Source organism: Cavia porcellus, unplaced genomic scaffold, assembly GCF_034190915.1.
Source record: "Cavia porcellus strain 051 isolate PalLab524CR breed Dunkin Hartley unplaced genomic scaffold, mCavPor4.1 scaffold_10, whole genome shotgun sequence".
Taxonomy (NCBI): domain Eukaryota; kingdom Metazoa; phylum Chordata; class Mammalia; order Rodentia; family Caviidae; genus Cavia; species Cavia porcellus.
In genome coordinates this window covers 38047255-38064556 of record NW_026947493.1, presented here as the reverse complement: position 1 = coordinate 38064556, position 17302 = coordinate 38047255, and the positions used below count along the sequence as shown (strand labels likewise).

Genomic DNA, 17302 nt, shown 5'->3' with positions numbered 1-17302 from the left:
AATTACTTGTTCAACTATAGAAACAAATTTGGAATCCTTTTTGTTTCTAATTTAAAGTAACTCTGAACAGCTTTTTAAAAATTTGCAATGGTGCATGCCTGTAATTCAAGCATTCTGGCAGGATGAGGCAGGAGGATTCCAAATCTGAGTACCCTGTGGGCAACTCAGTGAGAACTTGTCTCAAAATAAAAAATTCAAAGGGTTTGGGATATAGCTCAGTTTGTGCAAAGGCCCTGGGTCCAAGCCTCAGTACTACACCATCCCTATTCACAAAAGAACATATATTTACTACTAAAAATAAATCAGAAATCATAAGGAGGAAGGGAATTCACAGAACCACTAACATTGCCTGGGTATAAATTTTTTCAAGTCCTTTTGCTATAAACATATCATATTCCATATGTCTATGACTTTTTGCTTTCTTAAAACCAGGATTATTTTACACTGGTAATCTTTCTTTTACTTAATAGCATGAATTACCTTTCCACATACTTTGCAAGCACAGAAGTCTGTCGGGTACCAATATGAATTTACTTAACCAATGACCTACTGTGGGATATTTAGGTTATTTATCTACTACTCTTATAAAAATTCTGCACCAAATGTCCCTGTAGTTAAATTTTGTGCCCACAGTTTTGTTCTCAAAATAAAATTATACAAGTGACATTTTTGGACAATGATGCATTTTCAACTCAGTTGTTTTTTTGCTTTGGCAGCTGACTTCCATCCTCCTGGTAGTAGATTTAATTTAGACACTATGAAAAAGCAAAAAGTACCTTGGAGTCAAGTCTGGAGACTAAGGTGAGAGATCAAACTATTCAAAACTATTTTGGGGGCCAGGGATTTAGCTGAGCAGTGTAAGTGCCTGCCTGGCAAGCACAAGGTCAAGAGTTTGATCTCTAGTACTCTCCCTAAAAATAAAATAAAGTAAAGTAAAGTGAAATAAAATAAAATACTATTTTTGGTTAAACGTTTTGGACTACAAAGCAATGGAACTGGTTTTCACATGCGACTCAAAGTGGCTCTGAAAGGCTATTACAATTCTAAAACTGTTATGGGCAATAGGTTCATCGCTAAACTAAGTTCGTTACTTCTAAAAGACACAAATATAAAAGGGCCAAACATAAGGTGAAGTTACTTTTATGGGATTCAAAACATTACAATCAAGTACCAACTGAATATGTAGACTTTTCTTTTCTTTCTTTTTTTTTTTTTTTTTTGAGACAGGGTCTCACTATGCAGTTCGGGCCAGCCTTAAACCCAACTTGGAGACCAGGCTTGCAGTCAATAGCAGTCCTCATGTTTCAGCCTCCCAAGTGCTGGGATTGCAGGCACACACCACCACGCCTGGCACATATATAGATATTCTCAAGAGGCGAGTCACTCAATTCATTTAAATAGAATTGGGGTCAGGAAGGCTGAGACAGAAAGGTCATTGTGAGTTTTGAGGCCAGTTTGGGCAACATAAGCAAATTTAAGGCCAGTCTGCATTACACAGTGAGACTTTGTCTCAAAACAAACAAACAGCCAAAAAAATAAAAATTAAAAAAAAAAGATTTACTGAGTTCACCTAAAATTTTAACATCTAAGGCAGTTTTTCAGTATGACATTCTCTAAACTATTTATTACAATTATTAAATGGCATTTCACATACATTATCTTTAAAATTTTCATACAACCATCACAAATATATTATTCTCTCTACTATATAGAGGAGGAAATGGAGATGCTTTGTCTAAAGTAATGAAATCATCAATAAAAGTTAGAGCCAAGAGGCCAATTCAGATCTGTTTTACTTTTTTTCTTTTGAGATAACTATGTAGCCCTGGCTGGCATCAAATTTGCAGTGATCCTCCTGAGTACTGTATCAGCCTCCTGAGTACTAGGATTATAGGCATGTCTCACCACACCCAGCTAGATCTGTTTAAATACCATGTTTTCATTTTCTGACCATGTTATGTAGCACTTCGGAAAATGTATTATATATACGTATTTCACAGTACTAGGGCCGGGGATTTAACTGAGCAGCATAAGTGCCTGTCTGCCAAGCAAGAGGTAGTAAGTTCAATCCCCAGTACCAAAACAACAACAACAACAACAACAACAACAACAACAACAAAAACTTTAATTCACAGTATTAGGGATTGAAGTCAAGGTCTTTCCACTGAGCTATACCCCCAGCCTTTATTTATTTGTTTTTTTTGTACCAGGAATCGAACTTAGGACCTCTTTTTTGCCAGGCAGGCACTATGTTGCTAAACTATATTCCCAGCTACTGTTTATTTTTGAGACAGGGTCTCAGTCAATTGCTAAGTGACCCATGTTGGGATGTGATCTTCTGGCCTCAGCTTCCTGGAGTGCTAGGATTATAGGTATGAGGCAGCTTCTGTTGAATAATTTTTAAATGTATCTTTATAGAATCATTCAATTCTTAATTGCTGTGCTTTAAATTTCTTAGTGACTACCACTACCAGAGAGCAATCATACTTTTGATTTAACCTGAAAGCAAACTGAGCAAAACTAGAGGTACTGCTTGTAAATAGGCTCATTTACATTCTTGAGAAAAAAGATGGAAGTAACTACTCTTTTATTCAATTTGAATAAAGTAAATATTGATACTTGACCTTATATTTAATGAGTCTTTTCTGGCTAGAAAGTCACATTTTTATAATAACCACATTAAAAGAAGGAAAATTAGAGAAGTTAAACAAAAGGTCAATAAAACCTGGAGGAAACAGCTCGGTGTTTTGTTTTAAACCCTGAAGAACACCAAATATATGTCATGTTGCGTAAAGAGCCATTTCAAGGAAAGACTATTAACAACTGAACAGTAGAGTCAGGATTAAGAATGTCAATGATATCCAACTCAAACATGCATAGGGAGAATCAAGTTATTTTATTAAATCATGCACATCACTTGTGTTAGTGCAAATAGTTTAATCTGTACTCCAGAAATTCTAATGTATTTTATACCTTTACAAAATAGATTTCAAACAATTATTTACTTTAAAAAATGTAATTCTGAAGTTAAGCATTTCAGAACAATATTTGCAATAACCTATATACAAGAGGTACTGGGTACCACTGGCATATTAGCATTCTGTGGTGGAGTGGCTTCCTGCAACAGAAAATGATGAACTAGATGACAGTATTTTCTACAAGTCATTTGTGACTAATTCCTCCATAAATCTAGTGATCTTCCCAACAGCAACCCCAAATAGCTTAAAATATAACCTTTAGAATATAAACAATGACTGCCAAACATTACAAGGCAAATTATACCCTCAAGTCTTATTTCAATATTTGGCTAGACCTGTTATTTCCACAGAACATTCAAGCTGATTCACTGACATTCATTCCTTCCCAGTCTTCTCTGATTGAAAATTTAACTATGTGATACTTGAGGATATTCTATAACTAAATAAACTTTATTGATATAACTATGGTGCTGCACAAAACCATAGCTAAACTTTCACTTCTGTGTTAAATTTGTAACATCAAGCAGTGTTTAGGTGCTCATTGTGCATGGAACATTATCAATCTTGGGAATAGTGCTTCTAATTAACATAAAGCCCCAATTAACCACAAGAAAAAGAAAATAACCATTTGTATTCCCAACCAGGATATCTGTTGGTAGATAACAGCTCACTTTGAACATGAATCCTCTGAAACATCATAACCAAATTAAGTCAATAAAAGCTTATCTAGAGAGATACAAGTCTTTCTTCAATTAAACATGCTTGGAGGAACAGATGACAGAAAAAAAAATCATGCTTCCTAAAATGCTGTATATGAGAAAGTAACTTGGCTTTTAAAGAAAGTATTTCTTTAAATACATGAGGTTTAATAAATTACATTCCAATTGACTTAACAGTTTGGTTGACTGCACTGAAATTGTGTAATTATTATGTTTTTGCTCCCAGAAATACTTTAGTTTGCTCAAGAAAATACACACTCTCATGGAAAGTTTTTCAAAGTTGATGTCCTCTACATCTTCAAGTCACATTAAGGCTGAACAAGCGTGCACATACTCCCCAAATTATCACTATAACAGAATATTTTCCAAATGTTTTTCCTTAAAAAAAAAAAAATCCACACAAATAGTTGTCTCTAACTCTTGTTCCCAATAGCTCAGTGGTTTTATAACAAGTAAAAATGGCGTAAATATGTAAAAAATATATATATATATATATGTGCATATATTCCAAACTAATAGGCACTGAGCACACAGGGCCTCTCTTCCCATGTATGTATTGGTTGTTTGGTTTGGGTAGTTATCGAATCAGAAAGACAAATTATCTGGCCATCAGAATTCAGAGTAAAATACCATAAATTTAATGGTATAAATAATCTGGTGTACCACGAAGCCTACTTTAGGCCACCATAATATTCAGAACCTCAACATACTAATTTTAAAATTACATGAAAAATTGTAAGCAAATTATTGCTTACAGTAGAATAAAGTCACAATTTTATATTCTCTCTATAGACAGTTACAGTTTTATATAACTTAAAGCAATGACCCTATATCTGTGTTCTTGTACTTCTGCTGTTTTAAGAGGTAAAAAGGAAGAAAATGGTTCTGTTTGTCCCCAGCATGAGTGTGATGCCAGCTTCTAGAGGGAGGACGGTGTACGGACTCAAGAAACGCTCTCATGGAGAAGCTCTGGCCAGACCTGGCACATACAGCACGATGGCTGTCACCGCAACCAGGGCAGCCAACATGGGCATCCAGGGCCAGGGTTTCTGTGTGGAAAGAAACCAAGAGTCAATATCACATTGTCCCCTCTTTTAATACCTATCAGCCCCTTGGTTCCAGAGAGTCCTGAATATATAACAGAATATTGAAACAATTCCTGGCTTTGCATTGTAAGAATAAAATGTAAAAAGAAAAAAGAGTAAAAGGAGAAAGAAAGAAAAGAAAAGAAAAGAAAGTACATGTACAAGGAAAGCTGTAACAAGACTACTACAATATATCCCAGGGCTGCTTTCAACTTTGATAGCTGAAACCCAATGGTGACTTTTTTCTTCTTTGTTTGGCAGGGCCAGGGATGTAATCCCTGTGCACACTAGGGAAGTACCACTGAGCTACATCCCTACCATCCTTCCTATTGGTGACTTCTAAAAATCCTCTGAGCTTTGCCTGCTTTATTTGGTCTGGTATCCATATAAAGACACCAATGTAATTGATGAATATATACATGATCTCTGCACCATGCTTCTACCTGAAATGTTTATTTCTTTGTTCTGTTTTTTTTCCCCCCAGGACCTTATGCATGCCAGCCAAGCGCTTATGCTGCTGAACTATATTCCTGGCCCTGAAACGTTTATTTCTTGATGAAAACCAGACTGATGTGCTGAAGTAATTTTTTACAGTGGCTGGTGGCTAAGTGACAGCGGGCAAGGTTTTTTTCTGTTGTTGTTTTGAGACAGGGTCTCACTCTGTAGCCCAGGCTGGCCCTGAACATGAATTGATCCTTTTGCCTCAGCCTCTAATGTGCCTCCATGCCTTTGCCCATCTTACTTGTCAAATACTTCTCTCTCTCTCTCTCTCTCTCTCTTTTTGAGAAAGGTCTCACTATGTCGTTCAGGCTGGCTTCAAACTCTTGGTGATCCTCCTGACTCAACCTCCCAAGTGCCTGGATTACAGGGAAGCACTACCACACCTAGCTCAGGTTGTCTGATATTTCTGATAAAGACTTTGTTCAGTGTAATGAAGCTGCTTCTTTTGGGGGGGGAGGTGGTACCAAGGGTTGAATCTGGGACCTTTTACATTCAGCTACACCCCCAGATCCCCAGTCCTTTTTAATTTTGAGACAATTTCACTAAATAGCTATGTTGCCCAAGGTGTGCTCCAACCTGGGATCCTCCCAGAATGCTGAAATTACAGTCCTGCACTACCATGCCTAGCTCTTGTCATTTTTTCATATGTGAATTAAGACTTTCTAATTCATATGTCAATTAAGAGGCAACCATGGGTGGACTATTCCCTATTAAATTTCAGAGGGTTTTATAATCTTAATTTGCTTTGATTGGTATCTCTATTTTTAGTACTGTTCTGAGAGTCTTACTGAAAAGTCATTTTTCAAAGAAATATTCTGATTTGCAGATTAGGGTTAGGAAGGTATGTGATACCATTTATATTATCACAAGTAAATTCATATTGGAGTTGGGACTGTATGGCAATGGTTCACTATACTAATCTCATTCTGTTTCTTTTTTGAGGCAGGGTCTTGCTATGTAGTTCAGGACAGCCTTGAACTATCTATGGAGCCCAGACTGGCTTAGAACTCTCCACACTCCTCCTGACTCAGTTTCCTGAGTGATAGGGTTACAGGTGTATGCCACCATGCCTGGCTCTCTTTGATTTTAATAGCCACAACACAAACAGGCGGAAGGTTGAAACAAAGAAATTCTACAGTAAGGAAGGGAAGAGGGAAAAGAAGAGGGAAGAAAGAGGCTAAAAACTTCAAAGAGGCAAACTCTTCATTTCTCAATCAAATCTGATTAAAACACAGAATTGGGAAGTAGATACTAACATTGCAGAAATTCACTGCTTATTCCAGTTTGCTAGAGATAAAGACTCAGTTAAAGGAAGCATATTAACAACTGGTTAGGTTTGAATTAATTCATGGTTAGCATTACTACAAAGGAAACGAGACAAAACATTATGTGATTAGTTGACTATTCATTCACTGGGAGGACACAAATACATGGCATACTAAATGAAGGGTTTGCTTCAGATAACCCATGTGGTTTTGCCATGCACTATATTACAAATATGGCACAAACAGGTGACGACGGGAACAGACAGACAAGGACTCAACAGTAGTGCTTGTACCTTTCTCTACCACAATGGACCGAAACACCAAAACAGGAAAGCCAGGAATAGGCCGATGAATACGGCTGGGACGGGTTGTAATATGGAAGGCTGAAGAAGGGAAGGGATATTAAAATCATTTTATGCTATGAAAAAAGTCAGGTAAGATGATTTAGACCCCAGGTGGGTGGGAGGAGGAAAGGAAGACTGAGGTAAGAGAAATACACCACCCAGGTTTCTTACTAATTCATACATTTTGAAAGACATCTAACACAATCCAGAATAATGGACTGTGGCATTGAATTTACAAATGACTACTTTTGTTTCACTTTGTTTTTTGAGACAGGGTTTTGCTGCATAGTCCAGGCTGGTCTCCAACTCTGGCATGCTCCCATCTCTGCCTCCCAGTGCTGGGATTACAGCACAGCATCACCACACCTAGCTTGACTACAATGGTCAGTGTGGGTGTCCCTAACAACCTCATAAAACAGCACACTCAGGCAGTGCTATAATAATATTCTACCAAGTGATATTCTGTTTAATAGTACATCATTTTGTATCTGAAATCTATTTTTTGGAGTATATTCCCTCAGCAATAGTTCATTTATTTTATCCCTCCATTAAAAAACTTCTCAACCAAAACTCCTCTGCTTGACATATTACTGCTTGCAAGCTTAAAAAGAAATGGTTTGTGACGATGCATACGTCTTTTGTTTGTTTGGTTTTTTTTGACACAGGGTTTCACTATGCAGTTCAGGCTAGCCTTGAACTCACTTTGTATCCTAGGCTGGCCTTGAACTCAGCAATCATCCTGCCTCAGTGTCCTGAGTGCTAGAATTACAGAAATGAGCCGCCACGCCTGGCCTAAGGCATACTCCTTAATGCAGGTGGGAGGTGATAATGTATAGTGAATATCTGTACTTAAAGACAGGCAACTGATGATTCTTGGGGCTTTCAGTTATGATACCAGAATAGAACTCATTTTTTAAATGGGAAGAGAATTATTTAGAATTATAAGCTTGATATCACAAAAATGAGAAATTCACTGTAAGGATTACTGTGTTTTATCACTAATAAACAATAACAGGGTTATCACTTTTGAAAAGTTCCAAATATACAGAGGAAGGGGGTGTCCATTATGATCATGTTAGATGTCTTCATAAGTTAATTTAGTAGGAAGTGTACTGAAATTTCACAATCAGAGGGGTATGAATTAACACAAAAGAAAGAAATCAGCAAACCATTAAGATCTGATTCTAGAATAATTCTGTAAACTACATTTAAAAACAAATGCAATCAATTTTTTGCTTAGCATAATGCTTTTACATCCAATTAATTTCTAAAAGCTTTTTACTTTAAGCATTAATCCTTTACTGTCTAAAATCTAAGACTCTCCTAAGTGAAAAACAGTTGGACACAGTTCATGAACATTCTGTGTACAACTATATAATTAGATGGCCATGCAACAACACTCTTTTATACTTGGGTTGCAAGTTAAGCAGAGTGCCTGTCTCTGTAGGAAGCGTGTGGCTCATGTTTAATGCAGTGTCCATGCCAAGACAGAGTTGGAAATAAGTCAGAGCACAACCACACTGAACAACCATCAGTTAAGGCCCACAAAGGCAATGATCACCAAAACATACAACACAACATTTATTTAGTATAACATCTTTTAAAAAGATTTTCTAGCAAATGAAAAACAAGTATTATCAAGCTTATTTTATACCAACGATGTCTCTCATCTTTATCTGTGTCATACACACTCACACAAGCACGCTGAGAAATTGCTATAGTAACCTACCAAGTATTTCCTAATACTTACAAGATACCAAAGAAAAACAGCTTTTTAGGAAGGTGTCTCAGTGAAAATATGATTAGCACAAAATGAAAACCATACCAAATTTCTCTTTTTTGATACAGTCAAATGCTAAAGATCAATATGTACTTCTACTTCCAGGCAGTCCTTAGGCTTTTTTTTGGAGACAGGTCTTACTACATACTCCAGGCTAGCCTTGAACTCACTATGTAGTCCAGGCTGGCCTTAAACTCACAGGAATCTTTCTGCCTCAGCTTCCCTACAGGTATGCATCACCACGCCCAGTGAATTTTTAAGCTTTTCTAGGGGTAAAGGTAAAGGAGCAAATTCTTACTTAACTATCTGACAGTACAATGATTACATCCCAGAATTTTATAATGAAAAGCATACTTTATCTGTATCCCAGGACATTAGGTTCCCAACTGAGTAATAAAGTCTTCTGAAAATCAGTCTCAAATATCTCCCCTTCCTCTTGATTAAAGCTAAGCCAGCTGGCAAAGACTTACATTATTTCCTTTCTCTCGGAGCAGCTTCAGGTTGTCTTTACATTGTTTGAGCTGATCTGTGATTGATTGCTTTTCCTGCTCAGTCATTTCAAACTTCAACTTCAGTTCTGAGAGTACAGTCTGTGTCTTTTCATACTAAAGGCAAAGAAAAAAGAGTGTGCAGACTTGACTTAAAATGGGTATGAAGTTAGTTCTAGTCAGGCTTATATATGAGGCCCTATTTAGTCACCTCAAATACCAAGTTGAGCTTTTTAACTTCCTTTCCTTCCTTTTTTTTTTGACTAGGGATTGAACTCAGGACTGACCTTGTGCTTGCCAGCTGGCGCTGTGCCGCTGAGCCGCTGAGCAATATCACTGGCCCTCTTTTCTTTTTTTGAGACAGGGTCTCACTATGTGTATCAAGCTAACTTGAAATTCATGACAAGCCTCTTGCTGCAGCTTCTTGAGTGCTGAGATTACAGGTGTGCCAGGTTAGCCTTTTTGTTTCAAGGAGGACGAGAATCATTTGTACTTATAGTCAAGCATTTAACATTGACCTGATCCATGTAACTATTTTTTGGCCCTGGAGTTAAAAATGAACAGAAGGCACCATCTTGTGATTTGTTTCTAATATAAAGGGTTACTTTCTCCACAAAGCAAGTTATGTGAAAAAAGGGAAATTTCAAGCTAAGCAAAAGAATGGCAGATGAAGAAAATTTCAAAGCCTAATTAAATTGCAATGTTAGGAAACTTGAGTTTATATCCCGGTAAACATGCAATGTCAGCCAAGCTACTTTAACCTGAAAGTAAAAAAACACTAACTTTTAATAGGTCTCCCTTTACCCAGCATCAGAGAGTATTAAAATGTAAGTGAATTTTCTAGGCAAATGAAGCAAGGAATTGCATTTAAAGCACCCACCACCAAGGCTGAAAAACATCTTTCCATTTAAATCCTATGAATATTCATCAAAAATATTTTAAAATCTGCTTCAGAGAAGAATTTTTCTATAGAGAAACATGCCATGTTCTTCTCTGTAAAACAGTTCAAACACTTACAATCTATCTCTCCATATATATTTTTAATATGTAGGTATACAACAGTGATGGCACCCTGTAGAGTCTTCAATGATATAGACAGTCTGCTGAGGCACATGTGCTATAGGTTTGCCATTATGGATATATAATGTGCCTTTCAAACTACCTTGAACACAGGTTAAGACCAACATGACACACAATGTGGTTTGCTCCTTCTTTAAATGTCCTGAGAAGCTGGACTTCAGGGCGAGTCCACTTTTAGATGTATCTAATATGGGAGCTATGCTCCCAGAGCAGACAAGTTGTTTTGTTGCTGTGCATATCTTTGTCCCTGCTTCTGCTGTCCCACTCTGCCATCTCTGAATGTTTCAAAAGGAAAACAGAAAGACAAAGACTGAATATACAATGATATACCACTGGTGTAAGCGTAGAGAAAGGCTCCTCTTCCTCCCTTAATATGGCTTATGAGGCTGGCAGGTTTCCAGTTCTTCTCTATATATGTTCTAAAAATTCCTCAACAAAGGGCATCTTTAATAAAAGTTATTTATTGACTGATCATAGTACTGCGGATTGAACCCAGGTCCTCATGAAGGCTAGTGTTTCATCACTGAGCTATATACATCTCACTCTTTTTTATTTTCCCCCACTTAATATTTAGAGACAGGGTCTGGTTGGCTATGTAGTTCAGGGTATCTTGAACTCATCATGCAACCCAGGCTGGCCTCAAACTCACAGTGATCCCCCTGCCTCAGCCTTCCAAGTGCTGGGATTACAGGTATGTGCCACCATGTTGGGCTTCTTTTAGGTTTTTGAGACAAGTTCTAACCAAGCTCCCCAGGCTGGCCTTGGTCTTGCAATTGTTTTGCCTCAGCCTCCCAAGTACCTGGGATTATAGTATGTGCCTCCACATTTAGCCGAAGGACACCTTTATAATGGAGCTTATGAAAAATGCAAATACTTTATAGAGTGACCAGGAGCTCATCATTATGCTCAACAGAGATAAAGATGAAAAAATATATATTAAAGAAACAACATTAGGGGAGAAAGGGGGAAAGGAAGGGGTTAGGGTCAATAGAAAGGGGGAAGAAAGATTTGAAAGAAACCTCTTACTATCTAATAGTGTTCCCAGAACATCCTGGGTAATACATCAAAGAATAAACTAAGAAATAAAATATATGGGCTTTATGACATTATTTTTTTCAACTGATGTGAGAGTTGATGAACTTCTTAAGGTAGAAAGTTACTAGAAAGCTGCCAAGGCACAGTCAGTATATTGAGGCTACTTTCTGCACCTCAGAACATAATAATTCTCAATGATCTATAAATGGATTCTTAATTGACCAATAAAAAAATGAGTAAAAAAGGGCTTTGTTGGCCAAAATTTTCTCTTCCTTTCCTTTTCCATCATTCTTATATCCAGACTGCCCTTTACAGCAAAGCACTTAGCCACTTCTCCACTGTAAGAGCTCTGAAGCAAAAGCACATAAAGGCAGCTCATCAGGATGACCCTGCTGTGGAATGGCTGGGGAGAACTCTGGCCCCACAGCACAAAAGCGAAGCCAAACAACTCTCTGAATCAGTTTTTGCAGGGTGGACTTGTGAGCTCAATGTTAAATTAGCCCTTTAATTACAGATATTCCTACTAATGTAAATATATAAATGCTTTTAAAATAAAATATGATAGAATTATTATTTTCTCTTAGGAGAGGATTATAAGATATTTTTCTTTCTTTCTTTCTTTGAGACAAAGTCTCGCTATACAGTTCAGGCTAGCCTTGAGCTCACTGTGTAACCCAGGCTGGTCTCTATTCATGATCCTCCTGCCTCAGCCTCTGAGTGCTGGGATCACAGGCATGCACTGCACAGTTAAAGATACTTTTCTTATACTTTTTTGTTGTTAAATAGTCCTAAAAGCTGTCCCATATTCAAAAACAGCTGCCACAAGTGTAAAATTCAATTAGTGAAACAAAGATCACCTTTCGTAGCCTTAATTTCATACCTTGCTTGGATATCATTTATGCCCCATCTTGCTTTCTAATTCTGAGGTGAGAAACAAGCTCAGTCCTGATTAAGAATGAAATATCACTTGATAATACCAACACCTTTGGTCTTTCTTCACAAAAATAATCATATCTGGGCTTGTAATAGCCTGTCAGTGCTTGGCCTGTAATAGTTTAGCCTGTTAGTGCTGAAGATACATCGTGACACTGCGTATTAAACATGGTTCTATGAGAGAAAGAATAGAGAGGAAATATTGAAAGGAAATAAATGTGTATTAGTAAAAGAAAATAAATCATTTGCAGTGGGTTACACAGAAATAAGAACCTCATTAAAGAATATTTTAGTTATAGACTAGTATCCAGTAAGTTGACACCAGGACAAACGGAAAGAATAATTTCACATTACAAAAGAATATGATGACTACACATCATTTCACAATGGAAAACAGTAAACAATAAAATAGGAAAGAAACATACTGACAATCTCAGACATATTTTTAAATGTGCTGCATTTAATGCATTCCAAAAACTACCAACATTTTAGACGCTGTGACAACATGCCACTGCCATTCGTGAAAACAAGCATTTTGCACTGATTGCTCAGTGTCTTAAAACAGTCAAGCAAATAATGCAATAGCTAAATGCATCTATAGTAACATACAACAGAATCACCTTCCAATCACACCATTCTTCCCAGATTTTCAAAGAATTATATAGCATATGAACCAGAAGGACACAAAGTGCTTACGGTATTAACTACTAGGATATTTACTTTTGCACAGAATTTGTGTTCTGACCAATAAAATGAGGTTTCTCCTAAAACACATATTCTTAGCAAGGTAAAGACAAATGCATTACAATATGTCTATATGAAAATAAAAAAAAGTTACACTTTTTTTCTTTAGGAACAAACATGGAAACAGGAAAACAATAATCATTTTCAAATTCAGGATACTACAAGGAAAGGAAGGTGTAAAAAGTGTATTAATTAAAGTACATATTATATTAATAATGAATTTTTTGTGTGTGTTTTTCTTTTTTTTATCGGGACCAGGGATCAAACTCATGACCACACACTTGCAAAGCAGGCGCTTATGCCGCTGAGCTAAATCCCCTGCCCCTAATAATGAATTTTAATAATGATTTTTTTTGTAAAATTCATTATTAAAGACAAAGAGCTGTCTTCAATTTTTTTCTAATTTGTAAAGAATCTTTCATTTAAGCGAGTCTATAGTTGGGGCGGTCCCCAGAGAGAAAATAAGCGCTACCACCCTTTTCCATCAAAAGAGCCAGCCAGAAGACAATGCACGCAGTGGGAGAAAGCCTGCAGGCCCAAACATAGCTCTCACTGCCCTGCTGTCGACTTCAGGGAAAGGCACCCATTTGCTCAGGAAGAGGCTGAGCTGCGGCTGTATTCCAGCTCAACCCTCACCATTTTAAATACTACTTTTCAAAAAGCCACCCAGGTCAAAGTTTTAAGCAAAATGACATAAAAACAGAATGTACATATTTGTGGAGAAGGGGAAAAGTATAGAAAGGAGAAAATCAAGGGTCATAGAACATTGTGTTTAGCAGCTGGCTATGAGGTAAATTTTAAGTAACTATTTAGGCTAGTTTCTCCAGAGGATGTGGCCCCAGTTTGGTTTTAAGAACTAAAGTTAAATAAGATAATTTCTTTGAAAGATAAACAGTAGAACAATTGCTCTGGTACAAATTGCTTCTTGTATAGATCAATTAACTAGCAGAGAAAAATTAAAATGTAATTTTATATACTTATACTTTTGAGAACAAACTTTATGCTAATTAAGACTATTTGTGGACCATGATACATAGCTACAGAAATCACCAAGCAGGGATGTTGCAAGTATCAACTTTGTGAAAGGTAACTTGACTTGTACTTCCCTTTATTTCTAACTAGCATGGATATCTGATTTGCTTTTGGCTTTAAGTCCAATCATAATTGGGCTCATAATGTCTTTTCGCTTTACCTCTTTCTGTACATCCTTTGCTTGGCTTTCAGCCTTACTGAGAAGAGTTTTTAAATCAGTCGAATCTCGAAGATGCTGTTCTTTCAAGGATCCCACTTGGTTTTCAAGCTCTTTTCTAGTCATCTGTAGAATAGTGAGATCACTGGTAAGCTCTAAACTCTGCTTCTGAGAACTGCAACATAAATATTGACAGACAGTTAGTCACGGGTACAAACTGGATGCAGCAGGAAGTCCAATTCTTAATTATTTCACTAGGTGAGATAAGAGTGAATTTCAGAAGAAGAAAGAAATATTAGAAAAAGAAATGAAGCTGGGCATTGTGGCAAAGGCTTGTAATTCCAGCACTAGGGAGGTTGAGGCAGAAGGACTGCCACAGATTCAAGGCCAGCTTGAACTACACAAATAGACCCTGTCTCAAACAAAAAACCAAAACAAAACCAAACCAAAAACAAAAAAGAAATAATATGTGTAATAAGAAAAAAGCATGAAAATACTAAAAAATCCTGTCCATTTAGAGCTGTGCGCTATCAAGTATACAGAAAGGTTGAAATTTCAAAAATAGGTGCTGGATGTGATGGCTCACAGTATTTTAGCTCAGAGAGGCTGAGGCAGAAGGATCACTATGAATTTGAGGATTGCCTGGGCTACACAGTGAGTTCAAGCCTAGCCTCATTACACAGCCAGACCCTGTCTTTAAAAGCAAACCAACCAACCAACCAACCAAAGGAGATTAAAATTGTATATTTTTTTTTCCATTTTTTTTTTTTTTGTCTTTTTCCTTTTTATCGGTACCAGGGATCGAACTCACGACTTCCTGCATGCAAGGCAGGCGCTTATGCCGCTGAGCTAAATCCCCAGCCCCTAAAATTGTATATTTTGAGGTTGGGGATTTAGCTTAGTGGCATAAGTGCCTGCGTTGCAAGTGTGCGGTCATGAGTTCAATCCCTGGTACCGATAAAAACGAGAAAGACGAAAAAAAAAAAAAAAGAAAGAAAATTGTATATTTTATTATAAAAATTATATTAATTGTATCATAAAAAGAAGCCCAGCACTCTGGGTGGCTGAGGCAGAAAGACTGAGCCCTGCCTGATCACTCAATGACTTAGAGAAAGTCTGCCTCAAAATGAAAAGGATCAGGGATGAAGGATAGTATGAAGGTCCTGGGTTCAATCCCCAGTACCATTAGGTGATTGTGTGTGCACATCTATGTGCATGTGCGTGTTTGCAGGATTCAGTGTAGGTCTTCTATAGGAAAATAATACATATATAAGATACACATATTTCAACTCATATTTTTGTCAGTTTAAATAACTAACAAATAGAATGGGGTCAGAAATTTAAAGCTTGCAAGACACTACCAAGTCAAGTAAGATAACCCTTCTCAAAAAGCATAGGATAAAAAATGAGAAGGTTGGGATCAAATACTGCCCTATCACTAGGATGTTTAGCCAATCACTTAACTGATAAATTTTATCCATTGAGTAAACATTTCCTGAGCTCTCAGATTATTCCCAGGTATCATTCACAAAGACAAAAATAACATAAGGAGGTTGTTGGTACCCTGCAATGTCAAAATAAGAAAGCTGAACCAAGTAATTGCTGAACTGTTCTCCAATTACATGCTTACTTTATAATTTGATATTAAAATAGATTACACATGAGGAAAACAATTTAATGCATGTGAATAAAAATTCCAGTTAAGGGCTGGGTATGATGGCCCATGCCTTGTAATCTCAGTGCTCGGAAAGCTGAGGCAGGAGATCACCACGAGTTTGAGGCCAGTTTGAACTGCATAATGAGACTCTGTCTTTAAAAAAAAAAACAGAAAACTGTTCAATTTCTTCTCCTATATGTCATAGACAACACAGAACAAATGGTTATGCATCTTAGCTGTGTTAGGAAATTTAGCTCCTATAAAATGCTAAAAAGAAAATCACATTTTCAAGGTGACATTTGTTTTTTTTTTCAGAATCAGACTCAATATTCTAATGACAGAGGAAAAAAATCTCATTCTGACTGTGCTAGGCAGATTCTCAAAGGTAAATCTGAGGGTTTTCACCTAATACAGCTAGGATCAAAATGGCAAATAAGGCCCTGAAATGAAAAGCCAGGTTCTAATGCCACTTAAATGTTGAGGGAGAATTACCACGTAAATTTAGAAAACTACTGTACCAGAAAAACTTCAGAAATAGAATTACCTCACATGCTTTATTTGAGTTTAGGCAGATAACTTGAAAAACATGTAATGTAACACAGCCCACCTTTCTGGAGTCTTTTCTTTTTCTGAGATGGCTCTCACTATATGGCTCAGAATGGTCTCAAACTCCTGAGGTCAGTGATCTTCTTGCTCAAGACTTCCAAGCAGCCGGGGCTATAGCATGTGACACCACATCTGACTAAAGCCTAGTATTTTTTTTTAAAGATGGCAAGGTTTTATGTTTATTGATGGTAGGAAAAGAAATATGCTCTGCAGAGTGAATGTAGGCCAATGAAATATAAGAAAAGATGTATTTTCTACAGGGAGAGTGTAGACCACTGTGGAAGAGGATAGGAACCACATGGTTAATAATGGCAGCCATCTTTTGTATTGCTCACTCCTCAGGCTTACAGCAAGTCTAAAGTCTAGTATTTTTAAGCCATATGCTTCTACTCAAAAGAAATCTGTAGACTTGCTTTTCAATACCTATGCAAAACTGATATATATAGAATTAAAAATTGTATTTAACAATATGCCACCTTTTAATTAATCACATCTCAAAATAAAAGATCATGGTCTAGTGAGAGGACTGTTGCAAGTTCAAGGCCAGCCTAGGCTACACAGTGAGACTCTGTCTCAAAAAAAAAAAAAAAAAAAAAAAAAAGGTTTAAGCAGGCCCACATCTTTACCAAAACAAGAATGACTAAGATAATCACCACTGATACCTAAACAATGGTACTTCTTTTTTTTTTTTTTTTGTCTTTTTCGTTTTTATCGGTACCAGGGATCGAACTCACGACTGCCTGCTTGCAAGGCAGGCGCTTATGCTGCTGAGCTAAATCCCCAGCCCCAACAATGGTACTTCTTGTCTGACAGAACATCAAATTAAGTGGATGCCTCCAAAATCCTAATGCATTCTAAGCATGAAAATATTGGATATCTGCATTGACACCTTATATAC

The 17302-nt window shown here is 37.0% G+C and overlaps 1 protein-coding gene and 1 long non-coding RNA gene across 33 annotated transcripts in view; one reads left to right on the top strand and one right to left on the bottom strand.

The window, feature by feature from the left end:
* Positions 1–681: 681 nt before the first annotated feature.
* Positions 682–5440, top strand: LOC134477883 (uncharacterized). Its single transcript, XR_010050136.1, has 2 exons — positions 682–801; positions 5267–5440. It is a non-coding gene; the product is annotated as an uncharacterized LOC134477883 (long non-coding RNA).
* Positions 2878–17302, bottom strand: part of Slmap (sarcolemma associated protein) — a 149192-nt gene continuing 134767 nt past the window's right edge. For 18 of the 32 annotated variants that reach the window (XM_063257341.1, XM_063257353.1, XM_063257345.1 and 15 more), the window contains 3 exons: positions 14145–14316; positions 9143–9277; positions 2878–4746 (listed from right to left, as the gene is read on the bottom strand). In XM_063257341.1, coding sequence (XP_063113411.1) covers positions 4654–4746; positions 9143–9277; positions 14145–14316 — 400 coding nt within the window. In that variant the 3' untranslated portion in view covers positions 2878–4653. Of the gene's footprint in view, positions 4747–6841; positions 6932–9142; positions 9278–14144; positions 14317–17302 lie in introns of all 32 variants that reach the window. The other 14 variants (XM_063257342.1, XM_063257355.1, XM_013143956.3 and 11 more) reach the window with 1 other exon arrangement.